Consider the following 22,914-nt stretch of genomic DNA (forward strand, 5'->3'; position numbering starts at 1 on the left):
CCACAGAATCTATTTTATGAAGTCCAACTTTTGAAAGTTTGACGAAACAAATATGGAATGTCATAAACCAATGTAGGCAGGGTTTAACCATTTTTTGTGTGTACAAATTTTTGTTCAGACACCCAGTAAAAACACCAGACCACATTTGAGCTGTAGGATGATACAAATGTTGACATGGCTTCTCCCACCCCCCAGCCTATTGCATGCTATCACTAGGATAGAGTACATTTACTGTGCCTCAGTGTATGCAAGTCCTTGAAGGAAACAGAAAAAACAAACTTTGACTTCATACTAATTTTACCTTTATTAAACAAAGGTATTTACAACTTACATTCCTCTTACATAGATATTTGCTTTTTTTTTCAACATAACAAACCATCCAAAATGAACAGATAATGTATCTATGTAAGTAGATAATATAAATATATTCATCTACTTTACTACATAAGGAAGCATTAACAGATAGGTTATAAAGCAGTAGTCTAAAAAAAATATTTAAATCATCAAAAAGTTAATTCAAAAAAGGTACTTTTACAGCTGACTAAAAGACAAATGTTGACAAAAATAGATTTATAAAAATGTGCTATTTAACTACAAATATGTACAGTTTTTACTGTCAATTAAATTAAAGATGAAGTTGAGTAAAAATAAAAGTTTTGAAACGTGCTATCTATTACAATAAAAGTAGCAAAACTCCTAATAAAAATGTCAGATGATGAAACAACACCAATGGAAGAACACATTTATGACATTCTCTCAACATTTACACAAGAATAGATCTGTACAGGTGAAAACACTATTTACAGTTTTAAGCTGGAATGAAATGATGCAAATTATACGGTAGACAAATATTTTTATAAATGACTCTAGCTTTAGTATAAAACATTTGTATATATTTACATAACAGTAAAAAGAACAAACAACTGTACAAACACTAATTAGTGTTTTTACAACATTGCTCTAGCAGTTTAAAAAATAGGTTTTAGTATAAAGTAGTATTTCCTAAACTTTCCATTCTACAACCCCTTTAAAAAAAATTCACCCAATACCCCCTAACAAAATCTTTTATTTTAAATATTTCTTGTTTGGGATATTTTAGTCAAGAAATAATATAGTTAGCGACTGCACTAAATCTGCTATGTATGAAATACACTGAAAGCAGCAAAAGTGAATCTCCTAACCAAGAATCAACTTCTATCAGCCATTGAGCTGAATGTGGCCATCTTTGAATTTAAACTCCTATATGTGGCAACCTCTCAGTTTTTCTTGTAGTTTTGGGGAATGTTCTAAAAAAATACTCAACATGGCGTATTCATTTTTAAAAATATCTTTAAGTCACTGACTGAAGTCAAATTGGAGATCACCTAACTTATGTAATAATGTTGGCCAGTAATTACTTTAAATAATTAAAGCATCATCTTTGTTTACAACAAATTCAAGTTCTAAAGTGATCCACTCTTGCAACTACTGAAAGCAAGGACACATACAAGTTTAGACGCCATATAAGCAAATATATTTGGAATACTCACAATGTAGATCAATATTTAATTTGCATTGAATTAACAACGCTGTGTGTAGCACTGTATTAAGTACAGCAGACAAATTTCTTGTTTGACTTAGACTGGTATAAAAATTAGAAAATCTGCATTTCAGTACTGCTCACTTTGGGGACTACTGGTGTAAAGCATCTAGAGAAAAACTTGGGTTTGAGAGTACACCAATCATGATTTACAAACTGTATAAATGGACCCACGTGAGAATAGTCTCAAAGGTATTTGAGAGGCCTATTAAATATTTTAAAAAATCATGCGCTGGGTAAATAAAATTAATATGGTTATAAAATCCTGACTTTTTTTTTCTGACTTTAAAAAAAGAGTGGATGTATTTGATGTTTTAGTATTTTCGGTAATTAAAAAGTTTAAAAAAAAAGGCAAAAGCAATTTGGTTTTAACATGGTAATGGCAACATTAACAATGACATCCTGCTATTCAATAGGCTAGCATAAATTTTATTTTACAAAATGTAATTTAAATGACAGAACTAGGTCATGTGGTTTAAAATAGCATTATGTTATTTAAAAACTTTATCTGCAAAGTTTGTAAAAAAATAACCATCGATCATGGAATTCCTGTACAGCCAATCAATGTTTGTTTTAGGAAAGTGAAACATCCAGTTATAACTTAGGCTTGATGAAAATAAATAGAAATGTAGTCTTAATTAAACTCAAAACATTATTTTCAAGTTCTGTAATCACCATCAAACTTTCAATGTCTGTAATCACATCCATGTAATTTGAATATAATTACATTTCATCAGCTTCTCTCTCTACAATAATCCTCAAACGTATGACTCCAGACCTACAAAGTAAGAAATAGATTTATGCATGTAGAAAGACAATAAAAAAGATTCATCAATATAGAGCTGTGGATATTTCAAATGTGGGCTGCGGCTGTTGGTTATTTCAAATATGGACAACAGCTGTTGGTTATTTTAAACGTGGACTGCAGCTGTTGGTTATTTTAAACGTGGACTGCAGCTGTTGGTTATTGAATAAAAAACAAACAACTGTGATGCTTACCTTTGTATAAGTATCCACAGGACAGCACAGATGAGCTCTTTCAGAATGACAACAGACAGGAAAATGACAATCATCTGACTTGTGTAGAAAATAATGTGACGCAGATTATCCAGCACAGACTCAGTCTGTTTCTCCGATATTGGTGGCGTGTTTTGTACTTTCCTAAAGTAGATATATGATATTGGTGGCGTGTTTTGTACTTTCCTAAAGTAGATATATGATATTGGTGGCGTGTTTTGTACTTTCCTAAAGTAGATATATGATATTGGTGGCGTGTTTTGTACTTTCCTAAAGTAGATATATGATATTGGTGGCGTGTTTTGTACTTTCCTAAAGTAGATATATGATATTGGTGGCGTGTTTTGTACTTTCCTAAAGTAGATATATGATATTGGTGGCGTGTTTTGTACTTTCCTAAAGTAGATATATGATATTGGTGGCGCGTTTTGTACTTTCCTAAACTAGATATATGATATAGGTGGTGCGTTTTGTACTTTCCTAAAGTAGATATATGATATTGGTGGCGTGTTTTGTACTTTCCTAAAGTAGATATATGATATTGGTGGCGTGTTTTGTACTTTCCTAAAGTAGATATATGATATTGGTGGCATGTTTTGTACTTTCCTAAAGTAGATATATGATATTGGTGGCATGTTTTGTACTTTCCTAAAGTAGATATATGATATTGGTGGCATGTTTTGTACTTTCCTAAAGTAGATATATGATATTGGTGGCGTGTTTTGTACTTTCCTAAAGTAGATATATGATATTGGTGGCGTGTTTTGTACTTTCCTAAAGTAGATATATGATATTGGTGGCGTGTTTTGTACTTTCCTAAAGTAGATATATGATATTGGTGGCGTGTTTTGTACTTTCCTAAAGTAGATATATGATATTGGTGGCGTGTTTTGTACTTTCCTAAAGTAGATATATGATATTGGTGGCGTGTTTTGTACTTTCCTAAAGAAGATATATGATATTGGTGGCATGTTTTGTACTTTCCTAAAGTAGATATATGATATTGGTGGCGTGTTTTGTACTTTCCTAAAGTAGATATATGATATTGGTGGCATGTTTTGTACTTTCCTAAAGTAGATATATGATATTGGTGGCGTGTTTTGTACTTTCCTAAAGTAGATATATGATATTGGTGGTGTGTTATGTACTTTCTTAAAGTAGATATATGATATTGGTTTTCTTCATTTTTACTTTCCTAAAGTAGATATTTTACTACTTCCTTTTGTATGGAGGTCTTAAAATAAGGATTTAAGAGTACAAGTAAAACAGTTGACCAAGTGCTACTACCTGACCTAAGTGCTACTACCTGAACAAGTGCTACTACCTGACCAAGTGTTACTACCTGAACAAGTGCTACTACCTGACCTAAGTGCTACTACCTGAACAAGTGCTACTACCTGACCAAGTGCTACTACCTGACCTAAGTGCTACTACCTGAACAAGTGCTACTACCTGACCTGACCAAGTGCTACTACCTGACCTAAGTGCTACTACCTGACCAAGTGTTACTACCTAACCAAGTGCTACTACCTGACCTGACCAAGTGCTACTACCTGACCAAGTGCTACTACCTGACCTGACCAAGTGCTACTACCTGACCAAGTGCTACTACCTGACCAAGTGCTACTACCTGACCTGACCAAGTGCTACTACCTGACCTGACCAAGTGCTACTACCTGACCTGACCAAGTACTACTACCTGACCTGACCAAGTGCTACTACCTGACCAAGTGCTACTACCTGAACAAGTGCTACTACCTGACCTGACCAAGTGCTACTACCTGACCAAGTGCTACTACCTGACCTAAGTGCTACTACCTGACCAAGTGCTACTACCTGACCTGACCAAGTGCTACTACCTGACCAAGTGCTACTACCTGACCTAAGTGCTACTACCTGACCTGACCAAGTGCTACTACCTGACCTAACCAAGTGCTACTACCTGACCAAGTGCTACTACCTGACCTAAGTGCTACTACCTGACCAAGTGCTACTACCTAACCAAGTGCTACTACCTGACCAAGTGCTACTACCTGACCTGACCAAGTGCTACTACCTGACCTGACCAAGTGCTACTACCTGACCAAGTGCTACTACCTGACCAAGTGCTACTACCTGACAAAAAGCTCTGGCACCACTGGCTGGAAGCTGCAGCTGTAAACCTCCTGCAGACTGTCCTGGTCCTGAGATGGGTCCTGACACTCACCTGAAGCACCAATGGCCTTCAGGTGTTCACAGTACTCCTGACTCAGTTTCTGTTGACACATTGGTTTAACTTTAGCGCAACATTGGTTTAACTTTAGCGCAACATTGGTTTAACTTTAGCGCAACATTGGTTTAACTTTAGCGCAACATTGGTTTAACTTTAGCGCAACATTGGTTTAACTTTAGCGCAACATTGGTTTAACTTTAGCGCAACATTGGTTTAGCTTTAGCGCAACATTGGTTTAACTTTAGCGCAATAAGAAAAATGTCTAATTGTCAAAGCATGCGAAGCATCTTTGGAACAGACCTATCACACCACCAACTGACACCTTAAAAAAAGACCTAAGTAATAACAAACCCCTGTAGCAATAAGTCCCTGTAAAGCATAATCTACACACACTGACCCCTATACATGCAGACCCCTATAGACAGAGACCCCTATACATGCAGAATCCTATAGACAGAGCCCCCAGTACCTGTAACCCATGAAGCTGTTTACTGTAGATGTTGAAGACTGTCCTGTGTCTGCTGATGTAGCCGTTGACCACAGCTTGGAATGATGGTAGATCTACCGTGTTGATGTAGCTGGCGTGGGTCACCAATCTAGCGTTGGACATCTCCACTTGCACGTTCAGGTACTTATCCTGTAGGATTCAAACAGTCAAAATTATCCTGTAGGATTCAAACAGTCAAAATTATCCTGTAGGATTCAAACAGTCAAAATTATCCTGTAGGATTCAAACAGTCAAAATTATCCTGTAGGATTCAAACAGTCAAAATTATCCTGTAGGATTCAAACAGTCAAAATTATCCTGTAGGATTCAAACAGTCAAAATTATCCTGTAGGATTCAAACAGTCAAAATTATCCTGTAGGATTCAAACAGTCAAAATTATCCTGTAGGATTCAAACAGTCAAAATTATCCTGTAGGATTCAAACAGTCAAAATTATCCTGTAGGATTCAAACAGTCAAAATTATCCTGTAGGATTCAAACAGTCAAAATTATCCTGTAGGATTCAAACAGTCAAAATTATCCTGTAGGATTCAAACAGTCAAAATTATCCTGTAGGATTCAAACAGTCAAAATTATCCTGTAGGATTCAAACAGTCAAAATTATCCTGTAGGATTCAAACAGTCAAAATTATCCTGTAGGATTCAAACAGTCAAAATTATCCTGCAGGATTCAAACAGTCAAAATTATCCTGTAGGATTCAAACAGTCAAAATTATCCTGTAGGATTCAAACAGTCAAAATTATCCTGTAGGATTCAAACAGTCAAAATTATCCTGTAGGATTCAAACAGTCAAAATTATGCATGTTTAGAAAATAAAGCTTATGCTAATATTTGGCCATCCTCTGTCATGCTATTAGTGAAACTCTCCAGCCCCCATAGATAGAAGTGAAGGTACTCACACAGCTGTGATAGAGTCCCATTGCCTCCAGCTCTTTGACTGTCAGATATTTATTACTTAAATTTAAAACTGAGATTAAGACGAAGGAGGCTGCGATGGCACCCACGATCTTCGGAAAAAATGTAGTGGAAATGGTCTGAAAAATATGAGAGAAAAAAAAATGAGTAAGTCTAGTAATTGGTGTTTTAAAGTTTTAAATTTAAATTGAAGGAAATGTTAAGGAACTCACCTGAGTTAAAAATATTTTAATAAACTGAAAAACTGGAAAATTCTGGCAACTTTGGGCAGGTGCCAACTTGGATTTTGATTCTTTTGATGCAAATACATTGTCTACAATAGCTTCTTCTCCTAAAAACATTGAAAACTTAGTTGATCATTAACCATAATTTTAGATAAATACTTGTATTAATTTACTGAGTAATTAATTAAAATACATTCCCCATTAGACAAATGAATTCACCTAACCTTTCTTTTGTCTGACATATTCCGGGAAGCCAAAGAGAAGAAGTCGAGCAAATGTCCAGGCTTTGCACATGCGGTGTGCCAGAAGTACTAGGTCACACACAAGGAGAAGTCCCAGAAATATAAAAAACACGACTGAGTTTCCCATCTGCTTCTCCTCAGTTTGCTTGAGCGGCGACTAGAAATTATTTAAATTGCCAAATTAAAAGTTGTTTTCAAGAATAATAGTTAAACAAAAATATAATAAAATAAATTTGTAAAGAAAGACCTAAATTTAAAAAAATGATACGCATTTTAAGATTCTAAATTTAGAAAGAATAATAAAAAAAAGACCTTGTAACGTGGTGCCTTCTCTAACTCTCCATTTAAAGGGAAAAACCAGTTGTTGTGTATTTGAATGCTGCGGATGGGATCTTTCTGAGCCATATTTTCAACTGTGTTTCTTTTGATTGGTGGCTTATCAAAGGGCAAGGCCATGAGGTCGTCCAGCATGGGCAGGGCAGGCAAGGAGAAAGACAGGTCTGTGAGATGAGCAGATAGTTGGAAAATAGTTGGCATAGGTCAGTACTCAACGCAATACAGGTGGGTGGAATGCTTTTTAAAAAAAAAATAATAGCCATGTTTCTAAGATGAAAAGTTCTTATTAAATTTTACCAATTTCTAGTTTAGAAAGTTCAGCTTTAATTCCAGTCCACTGCATGAAATCTTTTTGTTCCAAATTGGCCAGTTTTTTCAAAAGTGTGACCTGTTCATGCAAAAATCTGGGGCCCTTGAGCCAGGTGTTGTTGTAGAAGACGTTCTGGAATGATGCCTGGGCGTTCTGGTTGACTTGTCGTAACACAGACTTAGCAGTGGCAGCAAAGGCTTGCCTGTGGGGTTATACCAGATAACACAGATTAGTCTAATGGACTGGCAGAAAGAAATGGATTAGCAATGAGGGGCTGGAGTATCTTTTAGTCTAATGGACTGACAGAAAGAAATGGATTAGCAATGAGGGGCTAGAGTATCCTTTAGTCTAATGGACTGACAGAAAGAAATGGATTAGCAATGAGGGGCTAGAGTATCCTTTAGTCTAATGGACTGACAGAAAGAAATGGATTAGCAATGAGGGGCTAGAGTATCCTTTAGTCTAATGGACTGACAGAAAGAAATGGATTAGCAATGAGGGGGCGGACATGAGCTAGACAAGTAGATACTTGACAGACAGGATCTTTTTGTCTCACTATCAAATGGCAGTAATTTGAAGGACAAATTTAAAAAAAAAATTATGAACATGACAAGACCGACCTAAAATTGTTCAGATCTTTGTTCAGCTTTTCCCTGACATGAATTTTCTGTTTCTCCAGGAGTAGGTCAAGCCTGTGCCGGTCAAAGATGTCTTGTGTTGAGGTCAGCAGCGCCTGATGGAGCTGAATCAAAAACCTCAGTTTTTAGTAGAGAATACATCATTTTGGGGATGTTACTGAATGTATTTAGTACTGGTAGAGAATACATCATTTTGGGGATGTTACTGAATGTATTTAGTACTGGTAGAGAATACATCATTTTGGGGATGTTACTGAATGTATTTAGTACTGGTAGAGAATACATCATTTTGGGAATGTTACTGAATGTAGAGAATACATCATTTTGGGGATGTTACTGAATGTATTTAGTACTGGTAGAGAATACATCATTTTGGGGATGTTACTGAATGTAGAGAATACATCATTTTGGGGATGTTACTGAATGTATTTAGTACTGGTAGAGAATACATCATTGTGGGGATGTTACTGAATGTATTGAGGAGGATTAGTTACACACTAATGATGTTAAATTAAAATGGAAGCTTGTAGAAAGTAAAATATGGCATGACAGTAGGTCTGTCTCATGAAGAGATTATACAATTTGAGCTTAATGATCAAGTTTGTAGATTTAATTTGCCAGGCTATTTCATTTTAAAGATTTACTATTTACATTTTATTGTCTGAAAAACTTGAAAAAAAATCTTCATCTAAATAGGGCAGTGAAGCCTATACAATAGAGAAATAAAACTTGTAATGTTCATGTAAAACAAAGTATTTTAAGAACCTGTTTGAAATCTGCAACAATTTTTGTGACATCTTGAAAACAAGATTTTTGTGAGGCGTCTGCTAGCAAGTCCTGTCTTCTGATTTCTTTCTCCAGGTAGCGCTGCAGGTGGAGCAGGTCAATGTGGCTAGGGTCAAGGCTGAGACCCCCAGTGGGGCCGTGCTGCAGGATGTAGCTGACATGATCGCTGGGGAAACATCAATTCACTCACTGTAGACTGTTACAGGCTACATATGGGCTAACATCAAGTAACTCTCTGTAGACTGTTACAACCTACATATGGGCTAACATCCATTCATTCATCTACTGATATTTGTCTAACTTAGATCATGTGACTGCTCAAGTTTGTAAAAGAAAGAAAACCCTAGATCTACTTACTGTGTGACTTCTCTAGTTTGTAAAAGAAAGAAAACCCTAGATCTACTTACTGTGTGACTGCTGCTCAAGTTTGTAAAAGAAAGAAAACCCTAGATCTACTTACTGTGTGACTTCTCTAGTTTGTAAAAGAAAGAAAAACCTAGATCTACTTACTGTGTGACTACTTAAGTTTGTAAAAGAAAGAAAACCCTAGATCTACTTACTGTGTGACTGCTGCTCAAGTTTGTAAAAGAAAGAAAACCCTAGATCTACTTACTGTGTGACTACTCTAGTTTGTAAAAGAAAGAAAACCCTAGATCTACTTACTGTGTGACTACTCTAGTTTGTAAAAGAAAGGAAACCCTAGATCTACTTACTGTGTGACTACTGCTCAAGTTTGTAAAAGAAAGAAAACCCTAGATCTACTTACTGTGTGACTGCTGCTCAAGTTTGTAAAAGAAAGAAAACCCTAGATCTACTTACTGTGTGACTTCTCTAGTTTGTAAAAGAAAGAAAAACCTAGATCTACTTACTGTGTGACTACTTAAGTTTGTAAAAGAAAGAAAACCATAGATCTACTTACTGTGTGCCTGCTCAAGTTTGTAAAAGAAAGAAAACCCTAGATCTACTTACTGTGTGACTGCTGCTCCAGTTTGTAAAAGAAAGAAAACCCTAGATCTACTTACTGTGTGACTTCTCTAGTTTGTAAAAGAAAGAAAAACCTAGATCTACTTACTGTGTGACTACTTAAGTTTGTAAAAGAAAGAAAACCCTAGATCTACTTACTGTGTGACTTCTCTAGTTTGTAAAAGAAAGAAAACCCTAGATCTACTTACTGTGTGACTTCTCTAGTTTGTAAAAGAAAGAAAACCCTAGATCTACTTACTGTGTGACTACTGAGGTTTGTAAAAGAAAGAAAACCCTAGATCTACTTACTGTGTGACTACTTAAGTTTGTAAAAGAAAGAAAAACCTAGATCTACTTACTGTGTGACTTCTCTAGTTTGTAAAAGAAAGAAAACCCTAGATCTACTTACTGTGTGACTTCTCTAGTTTGTAAAAGAAAGAAAACCCTAGATCTACTTACTGTGTGACTTCTCTAGTTTGTAAAAGAAAGAAAACCCTAGATCTACTTACTGTGTGACTGCTCAAGTTTGTAAAAGAAAGAAAACCCTAGATCTACTTACTGTGTGACTACTGAGGTTTGTAAAAGAAAGAAAACCCTAGATCTACTTACTGTGTGACTACTGAGGTTTGTAAAAGAAAGAAAACCCTAGATCTACTTACTGTGTGACTTCTCAAGTTTGTAAAAGAAAGAAAACCCTAGATCTACTTACTGTGTGACTTCTCAAGTTTGTAAAAGAAAGAAAACCCTAGATCTACTTACTGTGTGACTGGGGTGTGGGGAAATTGCGAGACGCGAAAAGCGAAATGGCGAGGCGGGAAAATGCGAGAAGGTAATGCGAGACATACCTGCGGAATTAAGGGTAAATAGCGAGACACTTTTTGCGAAAAAAAGTTTTTTTCTTTTTTTTCCATCTTAATTTATTTAAATTATTTTTTTTTTGTTTTAAAATAAACAAGCATTTAGCCATACCCTTTAACATGAGTGTTGTATGTTGTTATTTTTTATCTAGATACTAAGAAGATAGATAGATCTATATCTAGATCTATCTATTTAAAAATCCTAACATCGTTGCTGTGCTACTCTCATCGCCCGCTCTTGTTAGCAAGAGGAAAATCCCGTCTCAGTCAGCATTAATTTAAAAATCTAGCCCGCTCATGTTTATACAAACGTGAGCTGTGTCATTGTGAATTGGTATAATCTTGTCAGCAGGAGAGATATTTTGCAACATCTATTTATGGATTTTTGTACTTGCAAAAAGTCATTTATGGAAGACCCCAAAATAACACCACCACCAAAACGAAAAAATTCAGATAAGTTCAACTTGGTTTTAAAAATATTTGAAGTAGGCCCATAGCTTACGATTTAGCACGAGCAACTGATAATATCGGTGACGTCACTTTATTTTTTCCCCAAACAGTAAGTAAGAGAAAAAAAACTGGGGGCATTAAGAGTTCATAAAAGCTTAGGAATAAGCAACACATAAGGGAGGGTTAATCTAGTCCTCGCCTTCACATAGGGTAGTAACTGCATACTTAATTTGATGTTATTTTTTTCTGATTTATTTATGGAAATAATAAATAATAAATTTTTATATATATTTACAATTAATTAATAAATAATAATATAACATTTATGGGAAAATTTGGAAAAGTCACAACCGTGATATAAAATCTAATATAAATTAGTGTATCCAAATGATGTAGGCATTTCCTTGTGCTTAGATGTATATGGTAAAAAAAGCTAGAAAAAAATCGTAGGCGGCGGCTATAATACAAAATTTCTATGCAACAATAGAAAATATGTTTGCGGCGGCAGCGGATCCGGCGATCTTCAAAGACGGTAAATCAGGCGGCCTCGGCGTTCCACACAAAAGACAGAAGTTGATCTATCGTCGGCGGTATTTCCGTCGGTTTCGAACAAGGTGGTATTCTAAGTCGACACAAAAGATGGGGGGAGTTGACAAATCATCAGTATGTCTAGCGACGGAAAAATCGGAAGTTTTAACAATGTAAACGAAACGTCTTTGAAGTCTGGACCAAATACCACTGAATATCGGGTGCGGTAAATTTTTCACAGAAATCTTCGCATTTCAACACTACCCAGCGTAAGTATCGGGTTGTGGTAAAATGCGAGACAAAAAAGTCACGTGACCGACCGTTTTCGCGCCCTTCTCGCATTTTCCCGCCTCGCCATTTCGCTTTTCGCGTCTCGCAATTTCCCCACACCCGTGTGACTGCTGCTCAAGTTTGTAAAAGAAAGAAAACCCTAGATCTACTTACTGTGTGACTACTCTAGTTTGTAAAAGAAAGAAAACCCTAGATCTACTTACTGTGTGACTACTCTAGTTTGTAAAAGAAAGGAAACCCTAGATCTACTTACTGTGTGACTACTGCTCAAGTTTGTAAAAGAAAGAAAACCCTAGATCTACTTACTGTGTGACTGCTGCTCAAGTTTGTAAAAGAAAGAAAACCCTAGATCTACTTACTGTGTGACTTCTCTAGTTTGTAAAAGAAAGAAAAACCTAGATCTACTTACTGTGTGACTACTTAAGTTTGTAAAAGAAAGAAAACCCTAGATCTACTTACTGTGTGACTGCTGCTCAAGTTTGTAAAAGAAAGAAAACCCTAGATCTACTTACTGTGTGACTTCTCAAGTTTGTAAAAGAAAGAAAACCCTAGATCTACTTACTGTGTGACTGCTGCTCAAGTTTGTAAAAGAAAGAAAACCCTAGATCTACTTACTGTGTGACTACTGAGGTTTGTAAAAGAAAGAAAACCCTAGATCTACTTACTGTGTGCCTGCTCAAGTTTGTAAAAGAAAGAAAACCCTAGATCTACTTACTGTGTGACTGCTGCTCAAGTTTGTAAAAGAAAGAAAACCCTAGATCTACTTACTGTGTGACTGCTGCTCAAGTTTGTAAAAGAAAGAAAACCCTAGATCTACTTACTGTGTGACTACTGAGGTTTGTAAAAGAAAGAAAACCCTAGATCTACTTACTGTGTGACTTCTCTAGTTTGTAAAAGAAAGAAAACCCTAGATCTACTTACTGTGTGACTTCTCTAGTTTGTAAAAGAAAGAAAACCCTAGATCTACTTACTGTGTGCCTGCTCAAGTTTGTAAAAGAAAGAAAACCCTAGATCTACTTACTGTGTGCCTGCTCAAGTTTGTAAAAGAAAGAAAACCTTAGATCTACTTACTGTGTGCCTGCTCCAGTTTGTAAAAGAAAGAAAACCCTAGATCTACTTACTGTGTGACTACTGAGGTTTGTAAAAGAAAGAAAACCCTAGATCTACTTACTGTGTGACTGCTGTCAGGATGAGGAAGAAGAAAGTTCCAGAAATGATGGCACTGTACAAGAACTGGAACATCATGTAGACAACAGCAAACACAGGGTGGTACCAGCGGGCAAACTGGGTCTCTGGTAAACCTACAACGATTGGTAAATAGTGAGCTCTTTGTTGGAGTAAGGTGAGTTCTTTGTTGGAGTAAGGTGAGTTAGACCATGATTTCTTGCTTGCTTACCTGGCTGAAATATTAATCCTATAATGGCCAAGACAATCAGGAGCAGGACGCTGCCCGCAATGGCCAACAGATACGGCAGTCCCAGGGGGAGACTCGGCATTCTTCTAGGGGTCATGGCAAAGGTTCTAGCAGGTTCTTTGTTTTCTGCTACCACTACTGGGTCAAAAAAAAAAATCTAGTTCTGCTAATATTTTCATGGTTGGTTTTTACTGACATGAATTAATTCAAAATATTTTCTACTTTCTATTTTCTCAGTCCAACATCTCAGTCCAGCAAACTTACCTTCTGTTTTCCCAGCATCAACTTCCCGCCTGTAAATCCTGAAATTGTGGATTTTGATTTCATCTTGAACAACGACCAGAATCTCTTTAGCTGAGCCAGGCCGGTCAGTTGTTGGGATGGTGAAGTTGATGGAGAAGGTTGGTGGGCACATGACAGCCAGGTCACAGTCCATCAGGGCAGCAGCAGGGCTAGCACTGCTGTACAGCTTCAAGTTCAACACACCTGACACAGAGACATTGGCTTAACACACCTGGCACAGAGACATTGGCTCAACACACCTGACACAGAGACATTGGCTCAACACACCTGACACAGAGACATTGGCTCAACACACCTGACACAGAAACATTGGCTCAACACACCTGACACAGAAACATTGGCTCAACACACCTGACACAGAGACATTGGCTCAACACACCTGACACAGAGACATTGGCTCAACACACCTGACACAGAGACATTGGCTCAATCTAATGACTTCAACACACCTGGCACAGAGACATTGGCTCAATCTAATGACTTCAACACACCTGACACAGAGACATTGGCTCAACACACCTGACACAGAAACATTGGCTCAATCTAATGACTTCAACACACCTGACACAGAGACATTGGCTCAACACACCTGACACAGAGACATTGGCTCAATCTAATGACTTCAACACACCTGACACAGAGACATTGGCTCAACACACCTGACACAGAAACATTGGCTCAATCTAATGACTTCAACACACCTGACACAGAGACATTGGCTCAACACACCTGACACAGAGACATTGGCTCAACACACATGACACAGAGACATTGGCTCAACACACCTGGCACAGAGACATTGGCTCAACACACCTGGCACAGAGACATTGGCTCAACACACCTGACACAGAGACATTGGCTCAATCTAATGACTTCAACACACCTGACACAGAGACATTGGCTCAACACACCTGACACAGAGACATTGGCTCAACACACATGACACAGAGACATTGGCTCAACACACCTGGCACAGAGACATTGGCTCAATCTAATGACTTCAACACACCTGGCACAGAGACATTGGCTCAACACACCTGACACAGAGACATTGGCTCAACACACATGACACAGAGACATTGGCTCAATCTAATGACTTCAACACACCTGGCACAGAGACATTGGCTCAACACACCTGGCACAGAGACATTGGCTCAACACACCTGACACAGAGACATTGGCTCAACACACCTGGCACATTGGCTCAACACACCTGGCACATTGGCTTAACACACCTGACACAGAGACATTGGCTCAACACACCTGGCACAGAGACATTGGCTCAACACACCTGACACAGAGACATTGGCTCAATCTAATGACTTCAACACACCTGGCACAGAGACATTGGCTCAACACACCTGACACAGAGACATTGGCTCAACACACATGACACAGAGACATTGGCTCAACACACCTGGCACAGAGACATTGGCTCAACACACCTGGCACAGAGACATTGGCTCAACACACCTGACACAGAGACATTGGCTCAACACACCTGACACAGAGACATTGGCTCAACACACCTGGCACAGAGACATTGGCTCAACACACCTGACACAGAGACATTGGCTCAATCTAATGACTTCAACACACCTGACACAGAGACATTGGCTCAACACACCTGACACAGAGACATTGGCTCAACACACATGACACAGAGACATTGGCTCAACACACCTGGCACAGAGACATTGGCTCAATCTAATGACTTCAACACACCTGGCACAGAGACATTGGCTCAACACACCTGACACAGAGACATTGGCTCAACACACCTGACACAGAGACATTGGCTTAACACACCTGGCACAGAAACATTGGCTCAACACACCTGACACAGAGACATTGGCTCAACACACCTGACACAGAGACATTGGCTCAACACACCTGACACAGAGACATTGGCTTAACACACCTGGCACAGAAACATTGGCTCAACACACCTGACACAGAGACATTGGCTCAACACACCTGACACAGAGACATTGGCTCAACACACCTGGCACAGAAACATTGGCTCAACACACCTGACACAGAGACATTGGCTCAACACACCTGACACAGAGACATTGGCTCAACACACCTGGCACAGAAACATTGGCTCAATCTAATGACTTCAACACACCTGGCATGATTGGGGCACATTTAGAAACATTGGCTCAATCTAACAATTTAAATTAGAACTGTTTACTCATTGATAGAGAAAGAACTTCTTCAATGATCAAGAAGGAAAGAACATGTTCATACCTTAAATAAATGTTTCATGGATGCATATTTCAAATGTTTACAGATCCAAATGAGTGAAATATTTGGCACTGAATGCTGAATTTACCTGGACACTTTTTGACTGCTCCAGTGAGTAGGACAAGCCAGTGCGTGTTATTTTGAATCAAGTTGCCAGAAAATCTCTCAGCCTCCAATAAAGTGGGGGAGAAAACTTTCTGCAGCAGGGGTACTGTACGGGATAGGCTAGCCTTGACCACGGGGGACTGGTCTTTGTTGGTGATCAAAAATGGGACGGAATGGTTGGTCACAGCCTCCAGGTGCGACAAGGATTTGTAGGGCAGCGTGTCCAGTAGCATCTCATTCATGGCAGGGTATGTGCAGTCTTGCTGGGCTGTGGTCAAGATAAAAAATTAGACCAGTCCTGGTGGGCTGTGGTCAAGATAAAAAATTAGACCAGTCCTGGTGGGCTGTGGTCAAGATAAAATATTAGACCAGTCCTGGTGGGCTGTGGTCAAGATAAAAAATTAGACCAGTCCTGGTGGGTTGTGGTCAAGATAAAAAATTAGACCAGTCCTGGTGGGTTGTGGTCAAGATAAAAAATTAGACCAGTCCTGGTGGGCTGTGGTCAAGATAAAAAATTACTAGACCAGTCCTGGTGGGCTGTGGTCAAGATAAAAAATTAGACCAGTCCTGCTGGGCTGTGGTCATGATAAAAAATTACTAGACCAGTCCTGTTGGGCTGTGGTCAAGATAAAAAATTAGACCAGTCCTGGTGGGCTGTGGTCAAGATAAAAAATTACTAGACCAGTCCTGGTGGGCTGTGGTCAAGATAAAAAATTAGACCAGTCCTGCTGGGCTGTGGTCATGATAAAATATTAGACCAGTCCTGTTGGGCTGTGGTCAAGATAAAAAATTAGACCAGTCCTGGTGGGCTGTGGTCAAGATAAAAAATTAGACCAGTCCTGGTGGGCTGGGTGTGAGAACCTACCTGGTGGCATGGGTGGGATGCCATGGGGCACGGGCGGCCGAATGCGAACTGTGTCGGTGCCAAAAGCAGCTGACCCAAATCTTAAAGTCGCGTCTGAGTTGTACCTGCCGGCATTAAAAATGTTTTTGTTCACGGTCGTCTCCCCTTCAATCATGTCAGGAACTGTGCCCAGACTTGAGTTGACCAAGATTTCTAGAATACCATCACTGCAAGGGAGAGAAAGAAGATTTCTAGAATACCATCACTTCAAGGGAGAGAAAGAAGATTTCTAGAATACCATCACTGCAAGGGAGAGAAACAAGATTTCTAGAATACCATCACTCCAAGGGAGAGAAAGATTTCTAGAATACCATCACTCCAAGGGAGAGAAAGATTTCTAGAATACCATCACTCCAAGGGAGAGAAAGAAGATTTCTAGAATACCATCACTGCAAGGGAGAGAAACAAGATTTCTAGAATACCATCACTCCAAGGGAGAGAAAGATTTCTAGAATACCATCACTCCAAGGGAGAGAAAGAAGATTTCTAGAATACCATCACTGCAAGAGATGATCTGACCAGAAATGTGACAAGGCCACCCACCTGGCTGTCATGTGACCTTGCTTCTCCCACTGACTGTCTCCAAAGACCTGTATGGTGCTGGAGTACAATGGTGTATTCAACTGGGAAAATTTGATGGTGTAGTCTAGTTCTAGCAGTCGCTGTTTTTTCATGGGGGCTATGTGACAAAAGTACCGCGAGTCTTGGATGCTATCCCATGATGGCTCCAAGATGAATTCAAGGATGTTGCCTTTGGAGCATCTGACAATAATTTTTAAAAAAATCTTGATATACAATATTATTTTTAAATATTTAAAAAATTGATTTCAATGTTTAATATTTAGAATGTGGAAAAAAAGTATACTATTATTAACATTTAAAATTTTTTTAAGATTGCTTTCAATGTTTAATATTTAGAATGTAATTAAAATTATACCACTATTAACATTTCAAATTAAAAAACAATTATACTACTATTAACATTTAAAATATTTTTAAAATTGATTTCAATGTTTAACATTTATCTAGAATGTAAAAAAAAATTATACTACTACAAACATTTAAAATATTTAAAAAATTGTTTTCAATATTTACTATTTAGAATGTAAAATAAAAAATTATACTACTCTAAACATTTAAACTATAACACATAGGGGTTCTAAACCCCATAACACTTCCTTGTCAGCACTATGTATTAGCTTGTGTATGATCTTGTCACCATGTATTGACCTGTGTATGATCTTGTATGTATTGAGCTGTGTTTGATCTTGTATGTATTGACCTGTGTTTGAACTTACTGTTCAGGCTGACATCTCCTCTTGTGGTAATCTTTACAAACAGTTGAGCAGTTTTTCTTCACACAGCAGTTGTAGCACATCTTGAACACAAAAAAATAGAATTTGATCCAACACCAAAAAAAATCAATTAAACAATTGTATTAGTACTGGGAATGTATGGAAGACAAAAATATCAAGTATTACAAAATATTTGTGATAGTTTTAAAATCAGACCAAAACTTTGAATAACATTACTAAAGTTTCTAACAAAAGTTTTAAAATCAGGTCAACATTTTCATCAATTGTATTGTACATGACTTACAACTCTGTGGCTAACAAACTATTAGAAAGTTGAAATCAAGTGTTGATGAAAGTTATTTACCATGATTTTGACAGAGTTGCCACTGTAAGTGTCATTGTCAGAAATGGAACAGACTGGGTCATCATGGCGGATGAGGGAAGCTATACAGTCAGTGATACAGGTCTCACAGGTCTGACTGTAGCGCTGACATCTGAACACCACAGGTGGCATCATGGAGAAAAGGCAAACATTTTAGTCACACATTTACCTGGCCACACAGTCACACATTTACCTGGCCACCCAGTCACACATTTACCTGGCCACCCAGTCACATTTACCTGGCCACCCATTTACCTGGCCACTCAGTCACACATTTACCTGGTCACACATTTACCTGGCCACCCAGTCACCCATTTACCTGGCCACCCAGTCACACAACCTGGCAACAATTACCTTTTACTCTTGTCAACCCATTTAGTTTTGGCCAGAAAAAAATCTTCCTCGATGATAAAGTTTGAGGTTAAACTTCCTGGTTGTGAACAAATAAATGAGTTACTGTTCTTGGAGATCTTAAAATAGTCATCAGAAAGCTGTTTGTTGGTGTCACACTCTTCGATTGAACCGTTTTCATTGAGCTTGTAGGTGTAGCCCTAGTGGGATAAAGTTAACAAGTAGATTGTAAATGTAGCCCTAGTGGGATAAAGTTAACAAGTAGATTGTAAATGTAGCCCTAGTGGGATAAAGTTAACAAGTAGATTGTAAATGTAGCCCTAGTAGGATAAAGTTAACAAGTAGATTGTAAATGTAGCCCTAGTAGGATAAAGTTAACAAGTAGATTGTAAATGTAGCCCTAGTAGGATAGTTAACAAGTAGATTGTAAATGTAGCCCTAGTAGGATGAAGTTAACAAGTAGATTGGAGGTATAGCCCTAGTAAAGTTAACAAGTAGATTGTAAATGTAGCCCTAGTAGGACAAAGTTAACAAGTAGATTGTAAATGTAGCCCTAGTAGGATAAAGTTAACAAGTAGATTGTAAATAAAGCCCTAGTAAAGTTAACAAGTAGATTGGAGGTGTAGCCCTAGTAGGATAAAGTTAAAAAGTAGATTGTAGCCCTAGTGGGATAAAGTTAACAAGTAGATTGTAAATGTTGCCAAACACGTAAGGTTTGTATGTGTGACTCAATAGTTTATAAAGCTTGGACATACATGACTTTGACCAACTTTAAAACAGCTGTACGTCTCTCTGTACACTTACCTCATGTTTCCTCAACTTGAGTGTGTAGTAGTTAGGGACGGGGTGGGGGCAGTACAGTTTGACCTGCTCAGACTTCAGCGCTGTTGGCAGCATGCTGTCCATACTGGATGTCTTGGCCAGACTGACCGGCTGGAACCTTTGGGTAGCGTCAATAAACCTGACGGTCAAGTCCACAACAATACCTGTACCTAAGATAAAGTGGCGTCAATAAACCTGACGGTCAAGTCCACAACAATACCTGTACCTGAGATAAAGTGGCGTCAATAAACCTGACAGTCAAGTACACAACAATACCTGTACCTGAGATAAAGTGGGGTCAATAAACCTGACGGTCAAGTCCACAACAATACCTGTACCTGAGATAAAGTGGGGTCAATAAAACCTGACAGTCAAGTCCACAACAATACCTGTACCTGAGATAAAGTGGCGTCAATAAACCTGACGGTCAAGTACACAACAATACCTGTACCTGAGATAAAGTGGGATTTAATTCAGATGATCTTGGAATTCAGGTACTCTTCAGAGGGCATGATCCTAGAGTGTACAACCACTAAACTGAAAGTCTCAAGTTCAGATCTCAGGTTTGCTAGAGTAGGATATCCCTGGGTCCACCCAAGTCTGATGGGTACCTGACTGACGTTAAGTGATGGGTACCTGACTGACGTTAAGTGATGGGTACCTGACTGACGTTAAGTGATGGGTACCTGACTGACGTTAAGGAAAGTAAAACTGGTGGGGATAGTGTTGAACCCACGATTATTTCATGTGATTAGGTCACAGAAACAGGTGAACTCTACTTCAACTGCCTGGTTCAAAAGAGATCTGAAACCATATAATTGATGTGGCTCCAGGTTTGAAAGTAAATCTGAACCAACTGACCTCTGCTCAAAGAGTATCTGGTAAAGCCGACGTAATGTGCAGGGAGTTTGTCCAACACGGCGCTGTCTGTCTGTATGTGGTTCTTTTCTTCTAGGATGATGTTGCTGGACACCGCGGGCAGTTCAATGAGGGAGACATCTGGGGAGGGGGGGGGGGGGAGAGATAAAGGTTAGACCACGGGCAGTTCAATGAGGGAGGCATCTGGGGGAGGGGGGAGATAAAGGTTAGACATCTGGGGGGGGGAGATAAAGGTTAGACATCTGGGGGAGGGGGAGATAAAAGTTAAACCACAGGCAGTTCAATGAGGGAGACATCTGAGGGAGGGGGGGGGATAAAAGTTAGACCACAGGCAGTTTAATGAGGGAGTTAACTGGGGGAGGAGCTTTTATTTCAAAAAGTTTAAGTATTTAAAATGGATTTAAAAAATCATGTTTATATCCCGAGTTGCCATCCCCTGTTGTTTTATATAAGAATATTCAAGAAAGTTTAGGGGAGATCACTACCGGCTTATTTAGGAATAAAGTCAACAGAAAATTGTTATTTGTACAAATTTCTTAGAAAGGAAATAAGTGGTTTTCTGTAAAAATGTGGAAAGGTTGCATCTCTGTTACAACGTACAAACTACCAGATGAAGTACTCACTACTGCACTCCCTATCATGGTACTCAGTACACTGCTTCAGCTCAAATTCACCAGCTGGACATTGGCTTTTACAACCTGTAAAAATTGGTAACAATTTATTTTACATGGGGTAGATTTTTTTTAACAATTTATTTTACGTGGGGGAAAGTTTTTGTTAATAATTTATTTTACGAGGGGGAAAGTTTTTGTTAACAATGTATTTTATGTGGGGGAAAGTTTGTTAAAAATTTATTTCTGGTGGTGGAAAAGTTTTGTTAATTTTTTAAATAGGATGTAAAACTTTTGTTTACACTTAATTTAATAGATGGAAAATTTTTGTTTTCGATTTATTGACTGTGAGGTAAAAATGTTGTGTAAAATTTATTCACTGGAATGTTAATTTTTTGTTTACAGTTTATTTGATGGGGGGTGGGGGGTGGTTAGCGACACCTGTGAGAATAAAATTTTGTTTACCTCTACACAGAGCATCTTTGAACTGGGAACACCGCCTGGCAGTAAAATGTCCATTGCTACACTTTTGTGTGCACGCTGAAAACATTGACAAGAAATGTTAGCTGTAGTGACAAAATTTATTTAAAACTACACTGACAGACCTAAAAAAAATAAAACAAAATGTTACATGATTTAAGCTTTATAAGCTTTTAAAACAATAACCATAAAGAACAAACTAGAGATAGTTAAATTAAATTTTTTTCCGAGGATGTGCTAAATTATTTTATAAAGTTAGTTTCATCCACTCACTAAAAGAAATATTTCATTGGAATTGTCAGGCATAGGAAACATGTGTATCTTAACACTCTACCTGTGTAAGTCATGCCATGGTTAAGTCATGCCAAATGTCAAGTCATGCCACGGTCAAGTCATGCCAAACGTCAAGTCATGCCACAGTCAAGTCATGCCACGGTCAAGTCATGCCACTGTCAAGTCATGCCATGGTCAGTCATGCCATGGTCAAGTCATGCCACAGTCAAGTCATGCCAAATGTCAAGTCATGCCACGGTCAAGTCATGCCATGGTCAGTCATGCCAAACGTCAAGTCATGCCAAATGTCAAGTCATGCTCGAAAAATGAGGTGAACCATAAAAGCACTAACCTTTGCAAATCTTTTGTTTATCAGTGCTGCAAGGTTGTGCTTCATAATGGTTCTCTGGGCATGCTTGTTTACATTCTAGAAGATACACAACTCTATTAGTTATCTAAACACATACACAGCAACTCTATTAGTTATCTAAACAACACAAACACATACACAGCAAACACAAACACATACACAGCAAACACAAACACATACACAGCAACTCTATTAGTTATCTAAACAACACAAACACATACACAGCAACTCTATTAGTTATCTAAACAACACAAACACATACACAGCAAACACAAACACATACACAGCAACTCTATTAGTTATCTAAACAACACAAACACATACACAGCAAACACAAACACATACACAGCAACTCTATTAGTTATCTAAACACATACACAGCAACTCTATTAGTTGTCTAAACAACACAAACACATACACAGCAAACACGAACACATACACAGCAACTCTATTAGTTAATTAAACAACACAAACACATACACAACACATACACAGCAACTCTATTAGTTAACTAAACACATACACAACAACACATACATACATCTCAGCTATTCATCCATTGTCATTGAATGATTACATTCTTTTACATGTGCACACACACATGCACACATATAGGCT

At 38.2% G+C, this 22,914-nt stretch overlaps 1 protein-coding gene across 3 annotated transcripts in view; it reads right to left on the reverse strand.

The window, feature by feature from the left end:
- Positions 1 to 282: 282 nt before the first annotated feature.
- The window catches only part of LOC131954803 (uncharacterized), a 94,541-nt gene continuing 71,909 nt past the window's right edge, over positions 283 to 22,914 (reverse strand). For 2 of the 3 annotated variants that reach the window (XM_059318594.1, XM_059318595.1), the window contains exons 10-34: positions 22,279 to 22,353; positions 21,639 to 21,713; positions 21,186 to 21,260; positions 20,545 to 20,682; positions 19,666 to 19,853; positions 18,865 to 19,061; positions 18,493 to 18,622; positions 18,132 to 18,211; positions 17,377 to 17,595; positions 16,795 to 17,000; positions 15,913 to 16,197; positions 13,536 to 13,757; positions 13,254 to 13,409; positions 13,029 to 13,158; positions 8,748 to 8,934; positions 7,965 to 8,086; positions 7,332 to 7,546; positions 7,011 to 7,198; positions 6,681 to 6,855; positions 6,445 to 6,563; positions 6,217 to 6,351; positions 5,278 to 5,445; positions 4,712 to 4,851; positions 2,579 to 2,740; positions 283 to 2,357 (exon numbers count right to left, since the gene is read on the reverse strand). In XM_059318594.1, the coding sequence (XP_059174577.1) occupies positions 2,303 to 2,357; positions 2,579 to 2,740; positions 4,712 to 4,851; positions 5,278 to 5,445; positions 6,217 to 6,351; positions 6,445 to 6,563; positions 6,681 to 6,855; positions 7,011 to 7,198; positions 7,332 to 7,546; positions 7,965 to 8,086; positions 8,748 to 8,934; positions 13,029 to 13,158; positions 13,254 to 13,409; positions 13,536 to 13,757; positions 15,913 to 16,197; positions 16,795 to 17,000; positions 17,377 to 17,595; positions 18,132 to 18,211; positions 18,493 to 18,622; positions 18,865 to 19,061; positions 19,666 to 19,853; positions 20,545 to 20,682; positions 21,186 to 21,260; positions 21,639 to 21,713; positions 22,279 to 22,353 (3,842 nt within the window). In that variant the 3' untranslated portion in view covers positions 283 to 2,302. The remainder of the gene's footprint in view (positions 2,358 to 2,578; positions 2,741 to 4,711; positions 4,852 to 5,277; positions 5,446 to 6,216; positions 6,352 to 6,444; positions 6,564 to 6,680; positions 6,856 to 7,010; positions 7,199 to 7,331; positions 7,547 to 7,964; positions 8,087 to 8,747; positions 8,935 to 13,028; positions 13,159 to 13,253; positions 13,410 to 13,535; positions 13,758 to 15,912; positions 16,198 to 16,794; positions 17,001 to 17,376; positions 17,596 to 18,131; positions 18,212 to 18,492; positions 18,623 to 18,864; positions 19,062 to 19,665; positions 19,854 to 20,544; positions 20,683 to 21,185; positions 21,261 to 21,638; positions 21,714 to 22,278; positions 22,354 to 22,914) is intronic. The other variant, XM_059318596.1, reaches the window with a different exon arrangement.

The sequence above is a fragment of the Physella acuta genome, unplaced genomic scaffold, assembly GCF_028476545.2.
Source record: "Physella acuta isolate Inbredline_101_S28 unplaced genomic scaffold, ASM2847654v3 ptg001030l, whole genome shotgun sequence".
NCBI lineage: Eukaryota > Metazoa > Mollusca > Gastropoda > Physidae > Physella > Physella acuta.